The sequence below is a fragment of the Lepidothrix coronata genome, unplaced genomic scaffold (genome assembly GCF_001604755.1).
Source record: "Lepidothrix coronata isolate B3197 unplaced genomic scaffold, Lepidothrix_coronata-1.0 Scaffold48, whole genome shotgun sequence".
NCBI lineage: Eukaryota > Metazoa > Chordata > Aves > Passeriformes > Pipridae > Lepidothrix > Lepidothrix coronata.
Genome location: NW_016690228.1, coordinates 3,787,845 through 3,812,399, shown reverse-complemented (window position 1 = coordinate 3,812,399; position 24,555 = coordinate 3,787,845). Strand labels below are relative to the sequence as shown.

General features: G+C 42.1%; 1 protein-coding gene across 3 annotated transcripts in view; it reads right to left on the bottom strand.

Annotated features, from left to right (window-relative positions):
• Positions 1 to 24,555, bottom strand: part of WDFY2 (WD repeat and FYVE domain containing 2) — a 95,284-nt gene that overhangs the window by 14,316 nt on the left and 56,413 nt on the right. For all 3 annotated transcript variants that reach the window (XM_017815019.1, XM_017815017.1, XM_017815018.1), the window contains 9 exons: positions 23,894 to 23,967; positions 16,581 to 16,635; positions 10,011 to 10,161; positions 7,688 to 7,800; positions 6,687 to 6,813; positions 4,688 to 4,793; positions 1,294 to 1,395; positions 512 to 642; positions 55 to 163 (listed from right to left, as the gene is read on the bottom strand). In XM_017815019.1, coding sequence (XP_017670508.1) covers positions 55 to 163; positions 512 to 642; positions 1,294 to 1,395; positions 4,688 to 4,793; positions 6,687 to 6,813; positions 7,688 to 7,800; positions 10,011 to 10,161; positions 16,581 to 16,635; positions 23,894 to 23,967 — 968 coding nt within the window. The remainder of the gene's footprint in view (positions 1 to 54; positions 164 to 511; positions 643 to 1,293; positions 1,396 to 4,687; positions 4,794 to 6,686; positions 6,814 to 7,687; positions 7,801 to 10,010; positions 10,162 to 16,580; positions 16,636 to 23,893; positions 23,968 to 24,555) is intronic.

Here is a 24,555-nt window from a genome sequence, read left to right as displayed (position 1 = left end):
GGGAGAGTAAGGGGAAATGAAATACAGGAGCTAGAGAACACTCCTTGCTCCTACCTTAATAACCTTGTCTGTCCCCGAGGTCAACAGCCATCCCCTGGTGGCATCAAAGTGTACATGAACAATGTTGTGCTTACTGTCGTGGAAAGTAGCTGTAGGCGCCCGCCTGAAGAAAGAAATCCAAAAATCAACAAGAACTGTAACTGCAGGATTTTCCCCAAAATTTTTCTCTATTGAGGGAATAACTATCTGTCTGCTGCTGTAAGCCACTAATTCAGCAGCCACTCCGTAAACTCTACCTTGAGACCTTTTCTGGCATGAAAGGAACAGGGTAGAGGAGGGCTCCTCTATCCCTCCTGGCTTCATAGTCACCCCAGAGGCTTATCTTGCTGAAAAAGCCCAGGGATCACCATGCCAGGCTGCTCCCTCCTGGAGCCTCGCATCTGCCCAGGCCCTTCCAGATGCAGATGTTTTGCCCCATTCCAGTGCAAGCCGGCTCCGTGTCCACACTTACTCTTCATCTGTTATGGACTCGTGACAGCTGTCGCAGACCCTCACTTCAAACTCAAACCCCATCAGCGGGATGGAGGAGCGCTTGGAGCTGCATTTGCCGCACACGGCTTTTCCACACTTCCGGCAGTGATGCTGTAGGAGACAACATGCAGAAAGACATCTTAAGCCACAAACCCAGATCAGGTCACTGCTCAGGTCCCACTGGTTCTACCATCTCATTCTAGCAAGACCCAGCCAAGGCTGCAGCAAACAGGAAAGCTTCTCAAACTCCAGGAGAACATGGAGCACTTTTTCACCCCTTTCCCAAAAGTCTCTGTCTGCAGTCCTCTCCTGCTGAGCAGGAAAACACAGCAGCATGTTTCAAGCAGACCAATAAGCCTTTTCCAATACAGCCTGAGCAGTTACACACGTTTACCCAAACTGTTTGAAAACAGCTTTGGTTCCAGCACAATCTCTGAAAATCAGCCGCAAATTCCTTTCTATAACATATTTCATTAAAATAAGCAAAATCCCATGTGGCTAAAGCCATGGAAGGCCCAAAAACAATCTATTCAGCCCAAGACATGCCTTTGCTATCGGGACTGGTTGGAAAAACAAAAGTGTGTTCCTCACAACCCAAACCCCAGCCTCATCAGTGGGGCGCTCACTGTCCCACTACTGAGCATTGAGTGGAAGAACGAAATGCAAGTTCTCGAAGCTTTAGGGAGAAAAAGGTTACCACAATCTATTATGAGAGGAAAGCCTAATTGCAATATGTTAACCCATCAAAGGACACATACAAACCTGCCTGAGGCCTATTTTCTTACTGTCCCACATTTGCTTGAAGTTCCAGAAGAAAGGCTGGTCACATTTTTGACAGGAATCACTATCCAACCACTCAGGGGTCTGCAACACACATGCACATAAACACAAAGTGGAATTGAGCAACAAACAGAAAAACTTCCAATGGAGCCTAAAGGCAGGACAAGAAAGATGTATTGTGATGTGGCAATATGGCCAGCTAAACTTGATTTAAAATCTCCATTTTCACAGGATGCCATTTTGACTGTTCCCTGAGATGTCTTTTTTGGCTTATCTCTGAGCTTTGAAGGACATGGGAGGAACACTTTGCACACAAATCATGAAGAAGAGTTTGATAATAAGACCACAGAAATAACCCGGGAACAAATCAGCCTCCCCCATATCTCCAGTTCTGGAATTAAGCATGTAAGAATACTTTGTCCTGTCCTGTCTGGACAGCATTTACCACCTGCTATTGCCTCTGATGGAAACTGGGGGCAATTAGTATTTCCAATAGCCAAGAAACTCATCTGAAAGGAAAGGGGAGTTATTGGAAATACTGATGTGGTTGGGGTTTTTCATATTCTTTCTTTCTTTAATACTGTAAGAGGTGTTCCTGCTGTCAGAGGTACCTGTGCTACAAATCACACATGGGGTGAGAAAGATGAGATTAATCTGAACAAGTTGAAGACCCAAACCAGCTCTTTTCTCTACTTTTACAAAAGACAAGGGAAGGCAGGTCTCCTATTTCCTAACATGGTGTGTAGCTTTGCATTCATGCTGTGGAAAACGCAGGTAAGAAGACTTAAAGAAAATAAAGACTATATTAAAGGCACTTCTCTCTCCTGCAGCCAGGTTTTGCTGGGCAGAGTAGCATGGATCAGATGCCCTGTAGGGAAGCAAATCTTGCCAGATCCTGAAAGAGCTCAGGAAATGCCTGAAGTAGCAGGAGAGCACATGGAAGGGTCAGTCATTGTCCTCCACTACATTTGGGTCCTCTGACACTTGTCTTGCACTGAGCTGCTGAGGGGCATGCAGTGCATCTCCCCACAGTGTTTAGGAAACCCTCTAGGAGACATGAGACTCGGGAAGAGTCCTGGTTCTTGACCCCTCTCCAGATGGCAGCAGTTTTTCTGTCCTAATCTGGCCTAGTGAGAACGACACTTCTTCCCTGACAGACAACTTCTGCTCTTTTTTCTGCCCCAACAGAGCAAGAGCTTCATCCAAAGCTGGTCCTGGTAAGTTGGTCCATCCCGTGTCTCCAGTGGAGCAGCCCCAGGCAGACCATGACAGCTCTGCCAGTGCTGTGTCTGCAACACTGCAACATGTTCCCACTAGTCCTATCAACACATGAGATTAAATAAACATTGACTAGTGTTTCATACATTGTGAGGAAACAATTAGCAAATTTCAGTTGTCATATCAGAGCCACTTATTTCTCACATGCTGCAAATTAAAATGGCAAGACACACTGCTGAGATTAGGAACTAATACTCATAGAAAAGCCAGACAGATATAAGTTAAGGGCAGATGGAGACCCTCAGCTCCAAGGATATCTTTTATCCCCAGCAATAAAGCAATCACCTGCTTCATATTCTTCTGCCAGTTATTCTGAAGGCAGTTCATTCTGCTGGGGCAAATTTTTGTCTTTTCTACCCACAACAGTCTTTCTGTTTAATGCCTACAGATTTACATCTGTGTGTATAACTTTTCATCTCTTAATCATTTGAATACTATAGAGGAAGAAGACATTTTGCTTGTGACAAGTAACCACTTTGTAGTCAAATAGAAACACAGCTTCTAGCATCTTTCAGATGTTGTCTTCTTACAGCTTTTTAAAAATAGAGTTGAAAATGAAGAAATGGCTTAATTCACTCTAATGCAATCTCAAAGGTGTGGGAAAATCTGATACAATAAAGTGAGTACTGAGGACACATCACATGGAGAAAACCTTTAAATAAGGGCAAAAATACCAAAGCTAAAATCCAGAAGAAGGTGCTCTAGAACCCCAAACCAAGATTTGGTATTAAAATCTCAAAGATTCATGTTTTGGGGGTGGTTTGGCACCAAGAACACCCTATTGTGCTACTGAACAAGAACAAGCCCACATAGCCATAGGCTGAGAAAGCAGAGCACCCATTAGCACCTGCTGTTAGGCCTTCATTTAGCTAATTATATTTCTCCTCTATTTTTTAAACCAGCCTTCTCATAGCATTGCTGCATGTTTTGTGACAAGCAAACCCTTACTGTAGCCTTTTGAAGGCAGCAAATAAATAAAGATTTTAATTTCTGGATGTTCAAGTTGCAGCAAAAAGGAAACATCTGTTGGGAAGGAGGGAACCACTCTGCATTCATTTCACTTTAGGGGCTGATGACATACTTGGCCATTGGACTAGCAATTAAAGAGAGCCAAATGGAATGCTAACTCACATTAAAAAGGGAGCTCAGTTCCTGCCTATGCTTACTTCAGTAGTTTTTTAAAATCAAGTTTTTCACTTAGATTTCCTCCTTCCTCAAGGGAGACCCACAAAATCCAGGGAGGCCAAAACTCTTAAGAACCAGCAAAGATGATGTAAGCTAACCCTGTGAAAAGCCTTGCTCAGGCCTATCCACTGCAGGGACTCAGGGTGCCTTTGTACCCTCTGCAGGAAGAGGGCAGAGGTTTGACACATATCACCAGGATTTGCCAGGCTGTCGAGCAGGGCTGGCGCCTGACTCACTCAGCACAGTGCTCCTCCCCCTCTCTGAGTCAAGTCTCAGGAATTGCCAAGTGGAGGCTGCTCCCGCAGTGCCAAAGACATGGGCTGCATTTTTGCACCCGCTTACATTCGTTGTCTGTGAAGCACAAAAGCAATTAGAAATGTGTGGGTGAAATCTTAGTCTGGATCAGCGTAGCCATCATTTACCCTGCTTCTACATTGTTACACCAGAGCAAGACCAAGTAGCAGGTGTGACTGAAGCCCTAGTTAAATGTCTTTTTATCAAAAACAGTGAAAAAATCACAGTGGGTTGCACTTTTCCAGAGATGTCAAAGAGCTCTGTTGTTTTGTTTTCTTAAAAACAACACTAATCCATCCATTTACATCTGAACTGATATTTCTCAGGATAAACAAAGCTGAGCATGTCACAATATCCTCCTTACAGGATGTCTTTCAGAGCAGTAATGTAAAGAGTAAGAGTCATTTAGCAGTCTTTTTAATACACATTTTCTGCCAGTCAATTTCCCCTGTACCATATTATCAAAGGCATGGCATAATTGCTGTATAACAACTGAGACATATCCAAAAACATTTTTAGAGCTTGGAATGATCTTGGTTATGTTGAAAGTTGCCATTTTAGAAAGGCCCCTTCTTCCCAAGACTGTTACAGATCAAACTGATGAGAATTAAGCATCTACCTCCTGCCTCTCAACATCCATGTTCCAGACAACGATTCCTCCATCTGCTCCGCAAGAGATGAGCTGCCGAGTGTGGTGAGCATAGGAGAGAGACTGAACTTTATCACTGAAAAGGAAACAAGACAGTTACTAATCAACCATCTATAGCTAGTGCACAAGTAAGCATAGAATATACAATAAAGCAGTACAAACTGCTTTGTTTGCCCTCCCCCATTCACTGTACATGGCATCCATCAGATGCAAATCAGTCTTTGCTGTCCAGCTGGGACCAGAAAGAGAGTATGGCTTATCTGGGCAGCATCCACAAAGCAAAGACCTGTTCTGATAACTGGTTTTGCTGCCCCTGAGATGGGAGGTGCCAGCTACACCGGGAAGCCTCAACAGAGCTGCAGCTCTGGGCCTCTCTGAAGGCACAACTGGATGCATGAAAGCTCCAGTAAGGTACCTTCTTGTCAGAGAGTCCGTAACAACTTTGTTTTTGTAAAGCCTTGCATCATCTAGAAATGAAGCACTGAGGAACTACTGAAGATTTTCTTTTAGCACTAACAAGTACAGAGTTTCAAAAATAATATAGGAATCACTAAATTGTTCCTAAGCTTTCTCAGAGTAAGGTAGAAAATTTAGGTGCTTCTGTTTCTTCTTTTAAGGAAAAAAACAACATGGGAAAAATAATTCGCTCAAGCCTCCAAAGATGGGCTCGATCCTTCATGAAAGAAAGAAAACCAAGCTTCATCTCAAGCTGTTTACAACCTGGGGAACAAAGACCACATAACACTGTTACAGAAAAAAACAAGGTTATGAAGACACAGTAACTGAGAATACCGTGACTGGAAATAATCCACAATATTTGGTTTTCTTTGCTACCACCACTGATCTTGTCTGCCCAAAGGACTTTCATGCTAACACATTTGCTTTTGCACATGGCTGCACCTGCAGAGGGAAATGCACTTATGGAAGAGTTTGGTACAACACAGCCACCTTTCACAATGCCTGCTTGCTGACACCAGAGGCACCATCAGAATTCTTAGGACTTTATGTTGTACAATTCCAGCTGACAGGCATGCCACAGATTAAGATCCAGAGGCTAATTTCATATTAGGAGAACTAATTTCCACAGCAATAAATCTAGCAGCAATGCATTAGCAAGCACCACTGGAAGGGTATGAGAGTGATCTGGGAACTTCAGCAAGAGCTCTGCAGTGCTCTGAAATCCCAGAGGCATGCAAATCGCTCAGCAAGTGCAGCATCACTGTATGAACATGTAAGAAACTGTTAGGCCAAAACCACCATGGGATTTTGCCTTTCCAGACCTAAGCCTGGACACAAGTCCCACATATATGCTGCCTCAATACTCTGAAACAAACTTGTTGCATTGCCAGTGTTACAAGATGGGGAGATCATTGCCACTAGAGCCATTCTGACCTCTAATCAACACCCAGTAGGGGCTTAGTCTTCTTCAAAGACATCTACTATGCTGCACAAATGTACATGCAAAGATGATGCCTCTTGCATTGAGGAGATGTAAAGGCTCCTACAGGTGAAACGCATTAATTAGAATTCAGGCTGTAGGTAAAGTGGCTTGGAAAAAGTTAGTGTGGAGGAAAAAGGGACTAATTGTTCAAGCCCAATGCTCCCTCTAGGGGAAGGAAAGACCTTGACACCTAAAACTCGAGAATTTCTCTGCAAATGAGAACTGAGCTGTTCTCATTTGAGGACATTCCTCATTCCAATAGAGGTGCAGGCTCTGGCATAACACATTTGGGATTATAGATATTGTGCTTTCCTTCACCACCCTCTGCAGACTCTCAAATCAGCCTGTGGGCTCAACACTGAGAAACTTACTATAAGCAAATTATTCCTGATGTACATGAACCATAGGGAGTCATACATACAAGTCTGAAGTTGTGAAGACTGTAAGCTTTGGGCTGTTTGTTTCCAGATGTGGGTTCTGCCTTTAGCTTTTCTGCCATAAAAGCAGGAGGGAGGGCTTTGAACGTACTTATGTCCTTGCAGCTCGATGGCTGTTCCTTTTCTTCCTCCAATATCCCACATTATAATGGAATGATCAGAACTGCCTGAGAATAAAACTCGCTGTATTGGGTCCCAACAGAGAGCAGTGACACCACCTGCAATAAGAGCGCACACAACAGTCATTTTGTTACAGAAAGCGGAAGACCAGAATGTGACTAAATAAAAATGACAGAGAGAGTGATTAAAATGCAGGCCTCTTTAGCAAAGCCCATGCAGCCATGTGCCGTGTGCCAGCGGAAAACTAACAGGCTAGAAAACCTACTGAGATTCCTGAGAGCAGCCTAGCTGCTCTTCTGTGGGCAGAGGGCTCCACTGCCACTTGCACTGAACAGTAAAATGTAGTAGAAGGATGGTCACAGTGTGACTGTACAGTTTTTCATCTCCACAATTTCTAAGAGATTAAAAGAGAAATAAGTGTGGAATATTATGGGCATCTTCTCACTATCCTAGCACAAGGATTGTGCTACCTTGTGATTGACTAGACAGGAGGGATATGGAGAGAAGATGCTGAGGAATGACCACCATTTCTTCTGTTAGATGGCAGGATCCTATCCAGGATTGCTCTTTTTTAAAGGGTGATGGGGCTCAAGTTCCAGCAGTGAAATGAGCAATTAGTGCATCCAAGATGTGCCTATTCCCTTTGGGAAAAAGCGTCTACCAGCGTGGGTCTCTCCTTTATGAGCACCCATTCTTCTCCAAAAACTACCACAACTTGTTCTAGTCTTACTCTGCTTTAATTGGTAGCTACTGATTATGGCATTTCCTGCCATACATGTTTTCTGCTCAGAGTTCTGATGACTCTTGTTTTTACCAATACAGCTTCCCTGAACTGCTGTGACAGTTTAAGGTCTATGTTCCTTTTATGGTATGCACTGACACAAGCCATCCTAGTGTTTCACAGGAGAGTTAAACCACCATAATGCTGAACACAGACGAAGAACCAGGCTGGGTCTCCGCCTGAGGCCTTACCTGTGTGTCCCTTAAATGTTGTAACAAGGCTGCAGGACTCTTGCTCTAGTTTGAGTATGGTCACTTGCCCAGAATGATCACCAACAAACACATGCCGGGTTTCCACATCAAATCTGATGGATAAATGCTGAGGAAAATATATTGTTTACACAAGCTATGCATTCCTTTCATGACTTGCTAATTCTTTTAACAGGAGCATACTGCAACCTTGTGAATAGTGCTCCAGTCTCAAGGAGGTATTCAGAGTGTACTTTTAGGCACCTGTTCATACTAATAGTGCAGTATCCCTGAGTAAACCAAAGAGAAAAAATTAGACTATTCTAGAAGACACAATTTGTGGTTTTGTTATGAAACACCTTTGAAGCAGCCCTTCTCCACGAACATAGGAGTTGTCTCCCTGGGCTTTGTAACTTAGGTATTAGAGTTGAATGGTATCTACTCTCTCCTTCCCAAACTTCTTTAAAATAACTATTACTAGTTTTCTGTTTGTATTGGATTTGCATGTCAAAGTTTTGGTAGTGGGGGGTATATGGTGTGGCTTCTGTGAGAAGGTTTGCTGGCAGGACTTGTGACCCTGTGGGAACCCACATTTGAGCAGTCTGTTCCCAAAGGGCTGCACCCCATGGAAGGAACCCATGCTGGAGCAGGGGAAGAGTGTGAGGAGTCCTCCCTTTGAGGAAGAAGGATCAGCAAAGACAACATGCAATGGACCAAATGCAACCCCCCAGGAGGCAGAACAAATCAGGACTGAAGTGGAGCCCAAGCAGGAAGAAAGAAGGAGTGGGGGGAAGGTGCTTTTAAGATTTGGTTTTATTTCTCATAACCCTACTCTGATTTGATTGGTAATAAATTAAACTAATTTCCCCAAGTTGAGTCTGTTTTGTCTGTGACAGTAACTGGTGAGTGATCTCTCCTTGTCCTTATCTTGGCCTTTCTTTATGTTTTCTCTCCCTCACCCAGTTGAGGAGGGGGGTGACACAGTGGCTTTGGTGGGCACCTGGCACCCAGACAGGGTCAACCCACCACAATGCTTCCTCATTATAGTCAAGTTCATGAATATAGTGAAAAAGTATTGTTTCATGTCATATTTGAGGAAGTGTTGACTACATCAGACACCTCACACATCATATTCTAAACTGAATAAAATCTGGACCACTTAACCACCACCTACTGGAACCACCTAACTGGACAGATTCTGACCTCTTCATCCAATTAATTCCACATTCAGAGTCCATACCAGATATTTAAGGAGCAACTGCTTTTAGCACTCCATAAGAGCAGTGCTATTTAAGAAACACTGATTTTAAGCACACAGGACATAGGAGAAAAAAAAGAAAAACCAAACATGTTCCTGGTTGTGCCAAATATTTTTGCAGTACTTGCCAATGGTTCTTCCTTCCACTGCCCTCCACCATCATGAGCAGATGACTCAAATTAAAATGTCCTCCAAAAGTTCACTCAAAATGGTCTGTTCTCTAGAGAGATTTAGAGAATACAGGACAAATTCTTGCATCATGCTTTCAAAAACATTTATAATTTAATTTCAAATTAAGTCCAGTCTCTATGCCGTTTATATTGGCTGAATGACCAGATAATATAAAGCAAGTCCATAATGGAACAGTAATTTTGAGTAGGTCTCAATTCTCCTGAAGTAGCAAAACACACATCTATACCACGTACACTCTGGGGCATTAAAAAGTCTGTTTATGCTAACCCCTGTTTTCAGCCTAAGAGCTCACACTTTTCCACTTTCCTTTTCATTTGCAATAAAGCTGAATTAATATTTCTTTTATTGTTGGGCGGCTGGGGCAGCTCTGCGTGAATAAGCCACTCGAGTGCCATTTCTGGAGTCATTTACTCTTCGGTTAACCCAAATTCCCAATACATAGTGAGCAGTTCCAGAGTGAAGGACAAGTGCTCATTATTTTATATTAAAGTCATTTAATTTTTACCATGCATGCACACAGGCACTCTGACCTGATCACCAACCTACTTTGCTACCATTAATTCTCTGAAGAAAGCATGCACTGCATGTTTAAATGAAGGTCCTATCCATATTCATTACAATAGCAGACCACAATAGGTTGCAGATCGCTCATTGTGGTGGTTAAAAATGCTTAGACCTAAATATGCCATAATGCATTAAGGAGACAAAGCAAGGAGAACAGGCAGTTTTTTAAATTGGCTTCAAGTAACAGTTTCTCTCACAAAACACTGAATCTATACAGGGCACAAAATTTGGAGGACAGCTAGACAAATAAACTAAAAGGGCTGTTTGAGTGCCAAAGAGCAGAAATAAAACTGAGAACTCAGCAAAGGATACTGCAGGCCACAGGCACCTGCGCTGGTGCGGTACCCTCCCAGTCGCTGGCCACTTTCCGAACAGTGCCACGTGAAGTGTTTATCTTGTCCAGTGCTTAACACCCATTCCATTTCCAGGACAAAGAGAATCATGATGACCCTGCTTTGATGAGCTGAAAATTAAGCAGACAGACACATAATCACATTGCAGAGAAGAACATGGGGCAGAATAACACTGCAAATACCAACTGCACCCAACTCCTCCACTCACCCTTCCCTACAGAAGCAGCTGGTGTTTAATAATCCAGTTGACATCAGCTAGCATGCAAGGTTGTAAGGTCCCTGCTCTGCATGTTCAGCGTTTGCATGAGAAAGAGTGGAAGCAAGACTTAACTCCTCCCATGCCTATTGCAGCTATTTGTCTTCCACAGTAGCACAAGTCTTCCCTCCATGATTGTATCATCACTAACAAAACTGCCATTGTGGAATGGACTTGGGGCTTCGTTTAAACCTCTTTTGAGCTGGTTTTATGACAGCAGTACAGATGCCTACCCTGCCACTCCTCCTGCTGTGAAGTCTAGTGGATCTGGGTTGTGGTACCCCAGCAGAATGATGAGTTACAGGCACAGCGCTGCACCAAAGGAAAGTTTCAGCATTGCATGTAAACCAGATAGAAAAGTTATTGGAATAAAATAAAAGAAAAAGAAAAATATCACAGCTGTGTTAGATGAATAAAACAGCTGAAGGAATAAATCTCTACTGCTACCAAAATAAAGCCATCAAAAGCTTTTCATTAAAACAAGGGAACGCATGCTTGTACAGACAGTTTTTTGTATGAATGACCAGTGGGCTTGGTCACAAAGTGCTGATTGAGCTGACTTTTTAATAAAACAAGTGGCTGGAAAGACTTGCAGAACTATTCCCAGCTGTAACTTAGCAGTGAATGCCATACTCCTCAATCTACAGCCCTGCTGATTTATTACTGTTCTGAGACCCGCCAACATGTATTGCACAAAACAGGGTGGTTTGCTTGTATTTGTTTGTGCAAAAGCTGACACACAAAAAAATAAATTAAATATGTTTGGAAGCTTAAACACCAGCCCCAAGCCTCCACTTGAAATGCAGAGAAATTCTTCAGAACATTATTGGAATATTGCTGTCTGCCCTGCACAAATATACAGCACAAATGAGAGCTGCGTTCAAATCCTATGAGGGGAATGGAATCAGTTGTAGCAAGGAAGTGGTGGCTTACACAAGCCAACACCTGCCCTGATCCACACTGCTTTTTTAGATGGAGATTCCCTGAGGAGAAAAGTCAAAAGATGCATTGACACAAGTTGCCACAACTGTGATTGGCAGCTAGACCAGTTTACAGTGTCAGACATGAACTTGTGCCCAGGTGCTTTCACCCTTGCCAATAGAAGAGGTCAGATTTTGGCTGTCATTTCCATACACTTTTACATTCCACATAGAAGGATGGGGACCACCAAGGAGTCACTTGAGCTCTTTCAAATAGATCCTATCTCCTCTCGGCCCTTGTTTTCTTTGGGGGAAATTCAGTGACCCCATAGGTGGTTCATGCTTGTCTTTACCTTTCTGCTGGTCTCTCCGGAAACATCCACACTAGCTGGTGGAGTGGTGCACTGAGAGAGGGTCACGATGATCTGCATGCTGCTACAAGCACCTCATGGGCTTGTAAACATGTCCCAGAAGCTTGTGTGCACCAGCAAGGTCATAGACAAGGCCATGCACTTTCACAGGATGTCCAAAGTTGGCCGAGATCAGACTGTTCAAGGTCTGTCCAGAAATGTTACTGCTAGTGACAGCTTCCCATGGTTTGAATTGGTTGTAAGGATAGCTGGCACCACTCAACTCTCTTAAAATTCCTATCTCCTAAAACTTCTAAAAGGCAGGGCTTGTAACTTTTGCTAGAAGTGCTGCCTGTGGATGCTGAGGTAGGCTCTTTCTGGTAAGTAAGGAGTAGACATTGAAGACCTTTACTTGCCAAGAGGTGGAAGGGGTGTACACAATAGCTTTGCTCATCCTCTCTCCTCAAAAGGAGCTTTCAATTCAGCACTCTGTTGTACGCTTGCACATATTAGCTGATGCCAACACACATGTTGATGGCAGAAATATCTGAATCAAGTGAAAGAGCATGATGGAGATCATCTCAGTAACAGAGGACAGAGAAGAGAAATGTAAATCAAAGTCAAGGCTAAAAAAAAAAGTTAAGGCTAAAAGAACTAAAATGTCAGGAGGTTGGAAGCTGACACCAGAGCAAGGAAGAAGTCTGGGCCCTAGGATTAATGTAGGTACAGGGTCTTGAAGCAGTAAACAAAAAACTGATCCTTCATCCATGGAAGGTTTGATCACCATTTGTGAGCAGAAAAAAATGTGGAGCAAACAATTCCAAAGCTGTTAATTTGCAGCAGGATGGAGATGGGGGGACAGAAGCTGAATGTGTTCACAGTACAGGAAAAGCCTCAGCAAGCACCAGGCAAGAGCAGATCTGTGTAAGCCAGCATCAGAAGGAAGCCATTTTTGGAGGAAGATTATGCTGTACAGAAGGTAGAGAAGCAGCAGAGAAGAGGAAGGAGCAGGTACATCTGCAGCTGGAGAGTGGGAGGCAGCAAGGGGGCTAATCTCCTTCTATGAGAAAGCAACAGCAAGCAATGTGGAAAAAACAGGTTGGAGAAAGGCTGTAAAGTCTGTGCCTAGAGAATAGAAGCTGCAACCAGGAGGTGAACGCCGAGATACCAGCACAGGGAAAAGGAGGGTGTGTGCTATGTGTAAAGGCAAAGGTCTGAGAAGCATAGTCAGTGCATGGCCATGCACAGTGCAGGGGCAAGAAGCTGTGCTGAGGGGTTACAACAGTGAAAAGCATCACCAAAAGAGAGGTGGAAGTTAATAGCAAGAAAAAAAGCTTAGCATATGCAAGAAAAGCTCACATGAAGAGGCTGTGCATAGAGGAAAGCATAAGTAAGCATGAGCTGGCCTGAAAGCAAGGGGGCAGGGGGACACCCTCAAAATAGGCAGGCTGCACAAAGCACGGGGCAGAAGCAGGTCTACTAACCTGGCTAGGCAGAAAAAGTGTGGATCATATAAACAAATCAGTAAAAAATAAAAAACCACAGGAGCTGTTTTCCAGAGGGGGACTGGAAACATGGCCCCTGGCAAGATGATGCACTTTCAAGAAGCAGGGTAGAGAAGACTGTGCAGAGTGGGAAGCTGCAACAGCCATGCAGTCAGACCAGCCTGTGAGGGGCTGGAAGCCAAGGCTGCTAAGGGGAGGGAAGATTTCTTCAACACCCACAGTTTTGCAGGAATGTGAGTAGCTGCCCAGGGAAAGAGTGGAGATTGTGAGCAGAGATTGTCCATGCCTTCAGCTGGTGCTGTGGCTGAAGAAGAGAGGATGGTGATAATTATGAGAGACCAATACAGAATGAAAAGTTTAATTTCCCAGAGCATCCCAAATGGGACTGTTCAAATGCTTGCACTACCCTTTCTTACACAAGAGAAGGAGTCAGTGTCTACAGGAGGCCAATGCTCTGAGAGCCACTAGGTAGTCCTGTCTTAACACTGCGTTACATCTCTGATCCCAGTGTTTCCCTTTCAAGAATTAAGATTTCACAACTCCAGATACAGTGCTGCAGCAAAACCTCCACAGAGCACATCCAGCCACATACGCTGCCGGTGCCAGACTGCCATATGTCACTGGACCTGGCTGCACACCCCTACCAACACCAAAGAAAAGCCCATACACATGCTGTCATTCCCTGTCACTAGCATATCATTTGGCAGGCATATTCATGGCCTTTCAAGACACGATTGATGTTATTTAATCCCTACAGCAGCCTCAGCTACCTTCTTGTGGGAGATGATCAATAGCCCACCAGTCACTAGGGAAGGTGTTACTTTTAAGAGCATTGTTGAACATTTACAAAGCTAGCACACACAAAACCAGCCAGCATGGCTAAGCTAAAGCCCCTTGGTAGGCTAAATAAAATTATTTACTCCCCCTAAAATATTTTTAAATAATATAAAGGTCTTACTTGAAAACCTTTAGTAAAACCAAAACTTTTAAAAAGTAAGGCCTTTAACAAAGGAATCACTAGAAGGTTGCCATACCAACAAAACTACCTCTTCCTTTTAAATTATGTTTTCCCTTGCCCCAGGGTTTTACCAAGTTGCTTATGCCAACCCCTACACTTCAGTACGGCCATACAAGGAAGGTGCACTATAGGGATGGGATTGTGGAGTGGAGTCCTCCTGGACCATGTGAGGAAAATCCATCTCTGCTGGATCATAATATGCCTACCCAAAGGACTACAATGCCCTTCCCTGCATATTCTCCCAGAGAGCATGGTGAAAACCGGGCTCTTTCCTCCTCACTGTGACCCAGAAGCACCACTGGATTCTGGCCCCAGGGAGGCCCCCAGTAAACTCAGATCCAGTGTTCTGGATGGAGGCAAATGTAGCAAGAGAAGCATGAAAGTGCCTAATGCTGGGTGGACCGATGAAACTGCAGGAACTTGTGACTGACAGTAGCTCACAGAGCATCTCACTTATGCAATGTTTCCCCAGCACCCCAGATCTCCACTATGGGTCCAGCCAAGCCCAGGAACCAGGCAGAGGGGGTTCTATGCTCCTCCACCAACCTCTGGTGTGAAGAGCATAGAATCTTTGAATGAGGGTGGCGGGAGGCACTGTGCTGTGGAGCAGCTGGTCAGCCTCAGGTCACTGGTGTCCTGCAAACAGTGGGGAATCTCTTAGGGTTTTGTTTTTTTTGTTTTCCTACCTCGCACTGTCAGAAACCTGTTCACTTCAATTGTTCAGGTATGTGTGGTGAGAGACTAGAATAGGTTGCCCAGAGAAGTTGTGGATGGCCCATTCCTGGAAGTATTCAAGGCCAGAACCTGGTCTAACGGAATGGACTGCCTATGGCAGAAGGGTTGGACCTAAATGATCTTTACAGTCCCTTCCAACCCAAACCATTCTATGATTCTATGAAAAACTTTCCCATGCTGAGACAGACAGTCTAGGCAGGAGGCGACTCTAGTTATGACTGTGGTCAGTTGTGCTGCCTCTCCACTAATGTTAATGGATGCCCATTAGAATCCTTTGCTCTGCAGTAGTCGGGGAATGCCATTTGAACTCTTGGGGTTCTCCCCCAGGACAACCCATGGAGATTCTCCATAGTCTCTTCATACCCAAAGGCCTCCTGCAATGCCCTGCAGCACATCTGGCACACTGCAGCAGAAGGCCATGAGAACAGCTTTCATTTTCCTTCTTTTCTTTTTCCTTCTTTTTTTTTATTTTATGAGGAGTGCTCCCCAGACCTTCAGTGGGCTGTCACAACCAACTGGTTTTTCTGCATACTGCCAAGATATCCATTCCCCTCTTCCAAAATTTTCAGCATTTTCCCTGAAGAGCTTATCAAGAAAATTTTTCTCATGCATATGTTGTTCTGCATATGCAGAAAAGAAGACTTCAGCTCATCTTCTTCAGTGTAACAACCCTTAAATATGAAAACTAGATGCATCAAACTTTGGTGTCTGCAGAGCAATCACAAATTTGGATGCTAGAGACCTGTACAGTCAGTTTGCAGCAACTTTATTTAAGAGTCACATATCTATTTTATCATTATTGGATATTTTTCTTCAGTTTTCACAAGCTAAGAAAAAATGCAGGTAATTCCTTCTTAATTTTACAACACACCAGACATTCATGAAACACCTGAAGTGAAAAAATCACATGTCAGCTGGGCTCTGCACAAATCAAGATTCTCTTCATACCTTAATACCTAACTGTTACAAAGTGATGCCCAGAGCCTCCATTTAGAGATTGAAATTATCCTCTCAGTCTTTAAAGGTACAAAATGCAAAATATGCATAAGTACATATTTTAAAATATATGTGAGAAACCTAAAGCCAACATGTCAGAGGCTTCTATACAGAAAGATAATGCTTAGCATATAATATGGTATATCATACCATCCCTTAGTCTAACAGCAAAAAAGATATAAGAATAAATAGCCCTCTAAAGGTTTGACAAGGATAAATAGCTAGGTTTCTGAAAACATCACATTAGTGAACACCAGAATCTAAATAGAAAAGATATGGATTAACATTTCTTGACCTTTTACTATGAGAGGCATTCACTGATAATCTTGATATTATTGAAACCAACAGTTAGTGAAATATAACCAGATTAACACCAAGAGCTGCAGTCCTAAACCCTAAAACACAGGTTTAGTTTCCTAAGTTGTTTCAGTAGATACATTGGATTACTAAAGACTGAAAATTAAAACTCCTCTTCCCAAAACATGGTCTGGATTTTGGTCAGTTGGCTGTCTAGAGTGATATTCCAAAGGACAAAATTAAAAGGAAAAACAGAAAATGAAATAACTATTTTAAAAGATTTGTAATCTCAGAACAAAGCACATTATAAATCTATTGATAAAACCAGCATTCACATTAGTTAAAAAAAATCACTGTTAAGAAGACTTCTTTCCATTCACACGTATTAACAAATATTAACAAAATATTAACAAAAATTAATGACAGTACAAACCAATTAACACGGTTCTTACCCTGGTAACTTTTCACTAGTGTCATCTTGTTGTAATCTTCAGATAAAATAAATTCCTGAAGGAGTGGAAAGAAAAAAAACAAAAGAAACAGTGCTTAGAGATGTAAAATGTTTGAGACTGTTTTCATTTTAATTCTTTACCTAGGTAAGCTCTCCCTTCTTCACAACCACCGCCCTGTTTATACTTTTGCTAATTCTGAGTACTTCCATCTAAAAATCTACATTATTTTTCTTTTTAAAGTTGCCTAAGAAAAAACATCATGAGTTCTGCTGAACAGAATGGTGGAGATAAAAGAAATGGTATTAAAAAGAAGTAAAAAATGCTGACAGAGATGACTGCTTATAAGCCGAGGTGCCACAAAATGAAGGACATGAGATCTGGCAAACAGTTATTGCTCAGGACAGCCTGGGCAGAAATCTCTGTGTGTGCACAGCTATGTGTATACACATGTATCCATGTTTGTGCATACACTACATTCCACCTCAAACACTCAGGAAATGCTATATTAATATGTAAGAGACTCTTGAAGTTGCTCAGTCCAGACTAGGTACCAATAAACCATTATGGGAATGGAACACATTTCAGGTTTCTGTCGGTACTTCAGACAAATAGAACCCAGACTTTTCCCCACCTTGATTTCATTACACTGTTAGTTAATATTTATTCTGACACCTCAGAAGCAGACTTTTTTCTTTGCTACTGCTTTGTTGAAGCTAACAAGCAGCTGTGTGTGGGGTGGAGAGTGGCTTAGCACAGGCTGTGACTGCCTGGGGAGAAAGGAATGGTGTGAGTCCAGCCAGGCTCGTCCCTGTGGCCAGGGAATAGCACACTTATGGGGACGGGCTCTTTGGTCCTGCTGCCTTGGTGCTGCTATTTAATTGCTGATATGGCTTTTGCATGAGGAAATGATGAAAACAGCAGCTAAGAGTTTGCACGGTGGCCTCGGCTCCTGAATAAACCCCATGTGGTTAAACTGACTGAGCACCTGGGTGCTCCTGCTGATCGTTTTGAAAAGGAGAGTTGCACAAAATTGGGGAAACTGAATGATCACAACAAAACTCCTGCAACATCTCTCTGGAGGAAACACCCAAGCAAAGGGTAGGCTCTGTGGCACCACCACAGGAATTAGCTTTCAGATTGCTGTCAAGGATCTACATGCATGTGAGAAGTAAATAAGGTGGTTTTATTACAAGCAAGGATTTCCATGGTTACCTCATATTGAGGTACCTGGAGGTCATATTTATTTAGGGAGATTGAGGAGCCATTTTATGGTCAGGAGCTGGTGAGTTGCATGTTGTTGTGGTCACTGTTACTGCTGCTTATTGCTTTACTTACTCTTTTTGTTGTTCTGATCACTGTTAGGTGAATCGGAAGGAATGGAAAGGCAATAAGACCAATTTGGGCTTGCTGCCAAAGGACCATGCGGCTGGGCTAGGGAAAAAACCTGATAGGAGGACGGGAGCAACCAATGAACTGTACCAAAAGGCAAAGTTTACCTTTTAAGGAAGAAAAGAGCGAGGCCTGGCGTGGGAGGTGCGAGGGAGTGGTTATGTAAACCAAGAGACCTTAAAAAGGCTTGTCCCCTCCCAGTTAGGTGTGCTCGGACCTGGTCACAAGGTCGAGACACCCAGCGCGCTGAAATTAAACTTCTTTGTTTCATGTTATTTGGCCGTCTTTGAAAGTTTAATTAGATATATTTCTCACAATGCATACATCACATACTCAGAAAAACGCAAAGAAAAAAAGGAGTGTAAAAAGACATCATATTAATAATTTATAGCAAACTACACAGAAACTCCCTAAGCTAATCTACCTAGAGGACAGAAGAAGTAAAACTTAACTCATTTAACCTGAAATAGGGTGAAAAAATGAAATAAACATTACAAACACAAGATAAGCTACAATTAAAAACATTAAATACATAATACATAAACACATTGTGAAATGTTTACATGCATATGCCAAAAGCACTGTGCAACAGTAGAGAAGACTGGACTTCAGGACCTATAGACTACACTGAAGGCAAACCAAATGTTTAATGCAAAAAAGCATAAGCCATTCAAACCACCAAGAAGCCAGTATTTACCCCCAGTTTGCAAACCAGAATTAAAAAAAAAGGTCGCTGTATTTTCTGTGGGGTCACTGCAGGTAATCTGCACAGCTTTCGAGCACCAGAACCACCCTAATACATCACTTGTACTGCTTAGCATCAAGCTGGAGAGGTTATAATACTCATCTGTGGAACATCTACAGATCCCAGATCTAGGAAAACAGCTGTGAGTGATTTGAGGCAGCTATGTATTCTGCTCTCTCTAGGTTTCTGTTCAAAAAATCGTCATAAATATATTCCCTTGAATTGCTTCACTTCATCTTCCTTTCCTTAATCTGCTCCATCTCCCATTAACTTTCCCCTGGCAGTTGAGGACTACAGTGGGGAGTGTTATTTAAACAGCAGTAACAAATCAATTAAGTCAGCTGGATTTCTATACAGGGTCACCTTAACTCTACAAACCACATAAAGTCAAAAATCTGCTACACTTCTCCAGCTACCTACTGGGGAAAGTGTTTATAAACTACTATCTGAAGAATACTAACCCACACACGAAGTGCTTTGCTACAAAGCCTATCCAAAGCAGGACCCTTTGCTACTAATGCCAACTTTATGCTATTGTTACCTAAAGAGAAATGGCTTTAATTGCTGCAACACATGGTGGGAGAATATATCTGCCTTTCCCACCAATGTTGATATCCCTTACTTTGACTGTGGTGGCACACAGATGCTGTGACTTAAGGTGGGATGTAGAGCATGGTTTGCATTCTCACTTTTCTTTGCAATTTTCCCCTTAATAAATTTGGTGTGGCCATTTTATTCAGTGATCCAAACAGTCCCACAGTTTCAGTAGAAGACCGAAAAGGCTTTTGAATCTCTCCATTATAATACAGTGAATCCAACACAAGTGCAGTTCATAAGGTTTATCCAAGTATTGCTTAGCATTGTATGCTTTAATACAAACCACAGCTATGTACTATTAGTACACTGCTGCATCCAAAATATAAACAAATGCAATACAAGATATACACAGTTTCAATTAACCTGAATATTGGATATAATTTCTTCTTTTTTTTTTTTCCATTGAAGACTTCTTGCTTATCATTTTCTTCTTTGAAAGCATATGATAATTTGTGATGCATTTTCTTATTTTCATTCTTCTAATCTTTCTGTAGGTCTTTTACACCCTGCTCCCCTGTACACTCTCATATGTTCTTCCATAGCACTTATTGCCCTCTCCCTCTCGAGGCCAAGTATTAATTGCGTCACTAGACACTCATTTTAGCACAGGGTACCTTGCTCAAGAAATTCATGCCCTGTTGCACATACATTATATCATCTGCACTACAAAAACACTGATTACATCTCTTTAACGTTGTACCAGCAGAACCTGGTTTTTTTATCATTGCGCACGTAGGTGTTTTGCTCCTCTCAGAGCTGCTGACGCTCACTTCTCATTAGGCAGGTTTCTGGCTCTTCTTAATGAGCCACAGAAGCTAGGGTCACCCACATAGCTCAGTCGGTGCTTGTCAGCAGAATAGAGAAAGATTTCTGAGGCCCCTTTTGTACAGGAGGGGCTGGGATATATCAGAGCACTCAGGATGGTAAAACCAAACCCCTTCATTGCAGGGATTAAAAATAACTTTTCTGACAAGATCACTTTTTGCCCTTCAGAGGTGGTTGTGGAGCTTTATACTTTAATACTTTTTTTACCATACTTTAAATGTTAGTGCTCAGTCTTGCCTGTTTCAGGTAAACTTATTATTACAACAGTGACTTAGTACCATGAAAGCCTTCACAAAGCAGTCTCAAAAACACTGTCAAAATCTAGTTGTCCACTGATGTAAAAAGACTCTCAAATATTGCTTCATGTAGCACACCTCCCTCACACTAAAACACATACTCCCCCCCCAAACTTCCCTTGACCATAAGACCTCTGTAAATCCTCACCCTGGAAATAGTATCAGCATCTAGTTTCAAATTATTCAGAATCCTTGACCATGGGATCTAAGGAAGACATACCTTTCCAGAGCTTCATGTGGATGCCAACTGATGTATCCCAAAACAGAGAACTCTGCTTAAGCAACTGAATCCCTTTCTGAGAGTTATGGGAGAGGACAGAAAACATCATGTTGTTTTCTTGGGGGAAAAATACTAAACTTCCCACAATGGCAGAGGGGAAGGGTATAGATCAGCAGGTAGAGCCCAACTCAGTCCCAGGTATTCAAAGTGCTGTTTATGGCCTAACCTGTAGACAGCTACAAGATCAGATGGGGTGGAAGATGAATTTATCTTACTAAGTGTCAGACCCAAGGAAGAATTCTGAAGAGGTTATTCTGGTGCCTTGCTGTCCTTGTGGCTCTGATCAAAGTAACAGTTTCATATAGACACAAGCACGGTCAGCAAAAAAGACCAATTTAAATCAGCTTCAGCTACCTAAAAACTAAATCCTCATTTCAATCTCCCCAGAAATGAGAAGAAAAAATTATGTCATTTTATAACACTTTCTAGGGCAAGCAACATGGGTGTATCCAAGAACAATTCACCTTTCCTCCAGTGGCTGCAAAACCTAATGATTAACTTTATCTAGGAAATTAGCTTTCAGATGGATGAAAGGATGTGAGGAGTCGCATCTTGGCAGTGGAATTCTCCTGTCTATTCCAAGTAAAAGACCTTTCCTATGTTTCTTCTTGTTGTGAGAGTCCTACCTCCATTAGAGCATGTTTTACTCCACTTCAAAGCAGGGAATTGATGTTCATGATAAAATCTTTTAACTTCCAAAAGCATTCCCTATGACGTAATTTATTCTCAAAAAAAGGTTTGCAAAGTGTAAAAGAAATCACAGAAACTTTTTTTTTACATTAGGTTTTACCACTCTTTAAGTAAGACAATCTTTCATGCAAGAAAATGGTGTGTTGTGCCGCAAAAATGTCTGTGCAGCCTTCATGTTGACAAGTTACAAAAGATTAAAAACAATCTCTGTAGAAGCAAAAACTGTCGCCCTGTTTCATAAAGAAAGGTGGCCATACAAGGTCACCTCATGGTGGCTTTGCTGGAACTTCTTTCTGTGACAATAGCATTGCTGGCTGTCCTTCTCAAAATGCACTATATGCATTTCTGAGGTGCCAGGCTTATAACCAAAATCCATACAGTTTACAAAAATTTCACAGAATAAAAAAGGCAGTTCCACTTTCTTATCTCTATTCACATCTGAAAGTACCTCCTTGGACTTAAAAAAAAATTCATTTGAGATTACGTGGCACTCTAACGAGTGCCACAGCCCTTGCCAGGAATCCTTTCTTCCTACCCAAAGTGAAGATGCAGAATTATTTTCAGCTTTTTTTTTTTTTTTGGCCCTGCACCCAGCATACACAAGAGTGTTGCGGATTACAGAAGTGCTAACATGGAGCAGCTGACTAATTCCCAAATATTTCAAGCTGCTCAAGTAAATTGCCTGTACTTTCCCTTTGGGGGCCACAGAATTAAAAGCAAGGATACTAAGGTCACCTTGTTGCAGTGAGTTCTTTTATTTTGTGACCAATGTGCCCTGATGGTATATTCCTGGACTAAACTAATCATCATAGCTGTGTCCAGGAAAGAAAACTTGTCCTTTCCTCCAGAGGGTGGTTGTAACCCATTTCCAAGTACCTGAGGATTTTCTCTACACCCTGAGACTTGAAAATGAGGCTCCTCTTGCTCCTCTTCCATTCTCAGCTCCACCACTTCTTGTAGCACATTACAATTGTGGTTTCTCTTACAAACCTTAGGTTTGCTACAGAGGGAAACATTCCATCACTTGTGGAAGTTTGAGGAGCGCATTTTCTGCACAATCCCCAACCACACAACTGCCTGCAGCTACAGAGGACTAAATCAAGCAACACAGACAAGCCCTTCCCCCTTCCTAGGTACTTGTATCCAGAGAACTGGGAAAAGAAAAGCCCAGCTTAGCAACAAATAGAATCTGCTTTAGACAGGGCAATATATACCTGTAAATACCCGAAGTCACGTGTTGGTTTATCACCTGCATATCTCATTTACCTTCTTTAGCTTTGGAATGGAAAATATTTGATCCCATTCAGACTGCAGGATCCTCTGACTCTTCAAGGCAAAATGCCCCCAAGACAAAGGACACATCTCCCATCATGCCAGAGTATTTAAATACCTTATTTACAGTTGCCTTCAGATTCCTCAAAGGCCTGGTGAAAACAAAAGTGCCTCCTAGGGCTGGCAAATTACAGCTATTTCAGGGAGTGGGAAGAAGAGAATTTCAGAGGTGCAGGGAATTCTCTGGCAGCTGTTCCATCTCTTAGATACAAAAGGAGAAATTTCCCACAGGCACACAAAAAAACCTCTGCTACTAGCCATTAATAGCTTTATAGGTCAAAACCTTTACTTCTTTGATAGAGCTTACAGGCAACAGCTAAAAGGGTCACACACCCATTCCCAAATGCTGTACTGGCTTTAGTGCAGACAGCTGCCCTTATGTCAACCTGAAAACACTCATTCAGTTAAAAAGCCCATAAGGCAGAGACAACAGCAGTAAAAATTTGAAATGATGGTAAAATGACCTTAAACTGGAAGAGGAATCTATTGACGAAGCATAGGTGAAAAACACCTGACCCATAACTCTTTCACAAAGTGATACAGCTTTTTACTCATCATCCCACAGGAAAAATCCAATTAATAAGGTCAAGTGCTACCCTCTGTCACAGACCTAACAGACACATTCTTCTTTTAATACTCTGCTTCTTTCCACACATATATATCTCAGATGTTAATGAACCAAATCTCTCAGCAACAGCACTACCAGTTAGGAGCAACTCCTCCCAAGGGACAGGAAAACAAAATCTGAACTCTGAAGTTTGGAAAAGCAGCTAGATATGGAGCAGAAATTAATCTTCTGCCTCTCAGAAGATGATTTTTCCCCCTCTTAATTGCTGCTTTCAGAAAACTTTGGTATGGTGTGATTAACAAGGCACTTAAATTTAATAAAATAACAGCTCTTTTGTGTTATTTTTTAACAGATATGTAAATTAGAACAATTTGTTGAGTTGCCGAATAAATATTGTAAAGCCTACTCGATATCCTTGTGGCAGTAGGAATAAAATTTTTAATAATTGCCATTTTCTACATTACAGATTCAGTTCTACTAGCAGTAAAAATTCTGTTTCCCAAACACTAGCAAAAATGTCCTCATCACAACATCATACACATACTTCTCAAAAGGGAAGCATTTCAACTAGAAATCTTTGGATGTACTTACTGAGATTGTACCATTGTCTAGACCTATGGACAGCCTTCTGGTTTCCGGGTTAAAAGACATGCATGAACATGGAGCTGAAAAAAATGAACATGTTGATGAAGTTAACAAAACTGTGATTCTCATTTTCTTGAAGTTCTGGAAAGCCTTAAACTAGCTAACATGCTTTATGATGCTGTTCAGTATTTTGCCCCTTCCAATAGACAAGCATTGAAGTAAATGTGTTCTTGCAATTCATTCAACCCTATCCTATTAGGACACAGAACAATAGCTATTTCTTGCTCCAGTTCCTTTATTTTTCCTTACTAGTTATCTAAAAACAGGTATTTCATACAAGACCAGTGGTGGTGTTTTGATACGAGCATCTGACATTGCAAGATAAATCTGAGAGATTAATTAGCTGAATAATTTAGTTTTTACATTTGCCTGAACTTTACTGACAATAAAACAAAACACTGTATTAGTAAGAGGCCTGCATCCTACACCTGCAGTAAGAAAGTTCTCCTGTAGGAGTCAACATATCACCTGATACTAAACTAAGTCCAACTGTCCCCTAGTGCAGTTGCATCACAGACAGCACTATGACAGTATCACATACTGTGGCCAAAATAAAAGTTTGTTTCTTAAACTACCCATTGCTGGATTACATTGATGTTACTCAAATA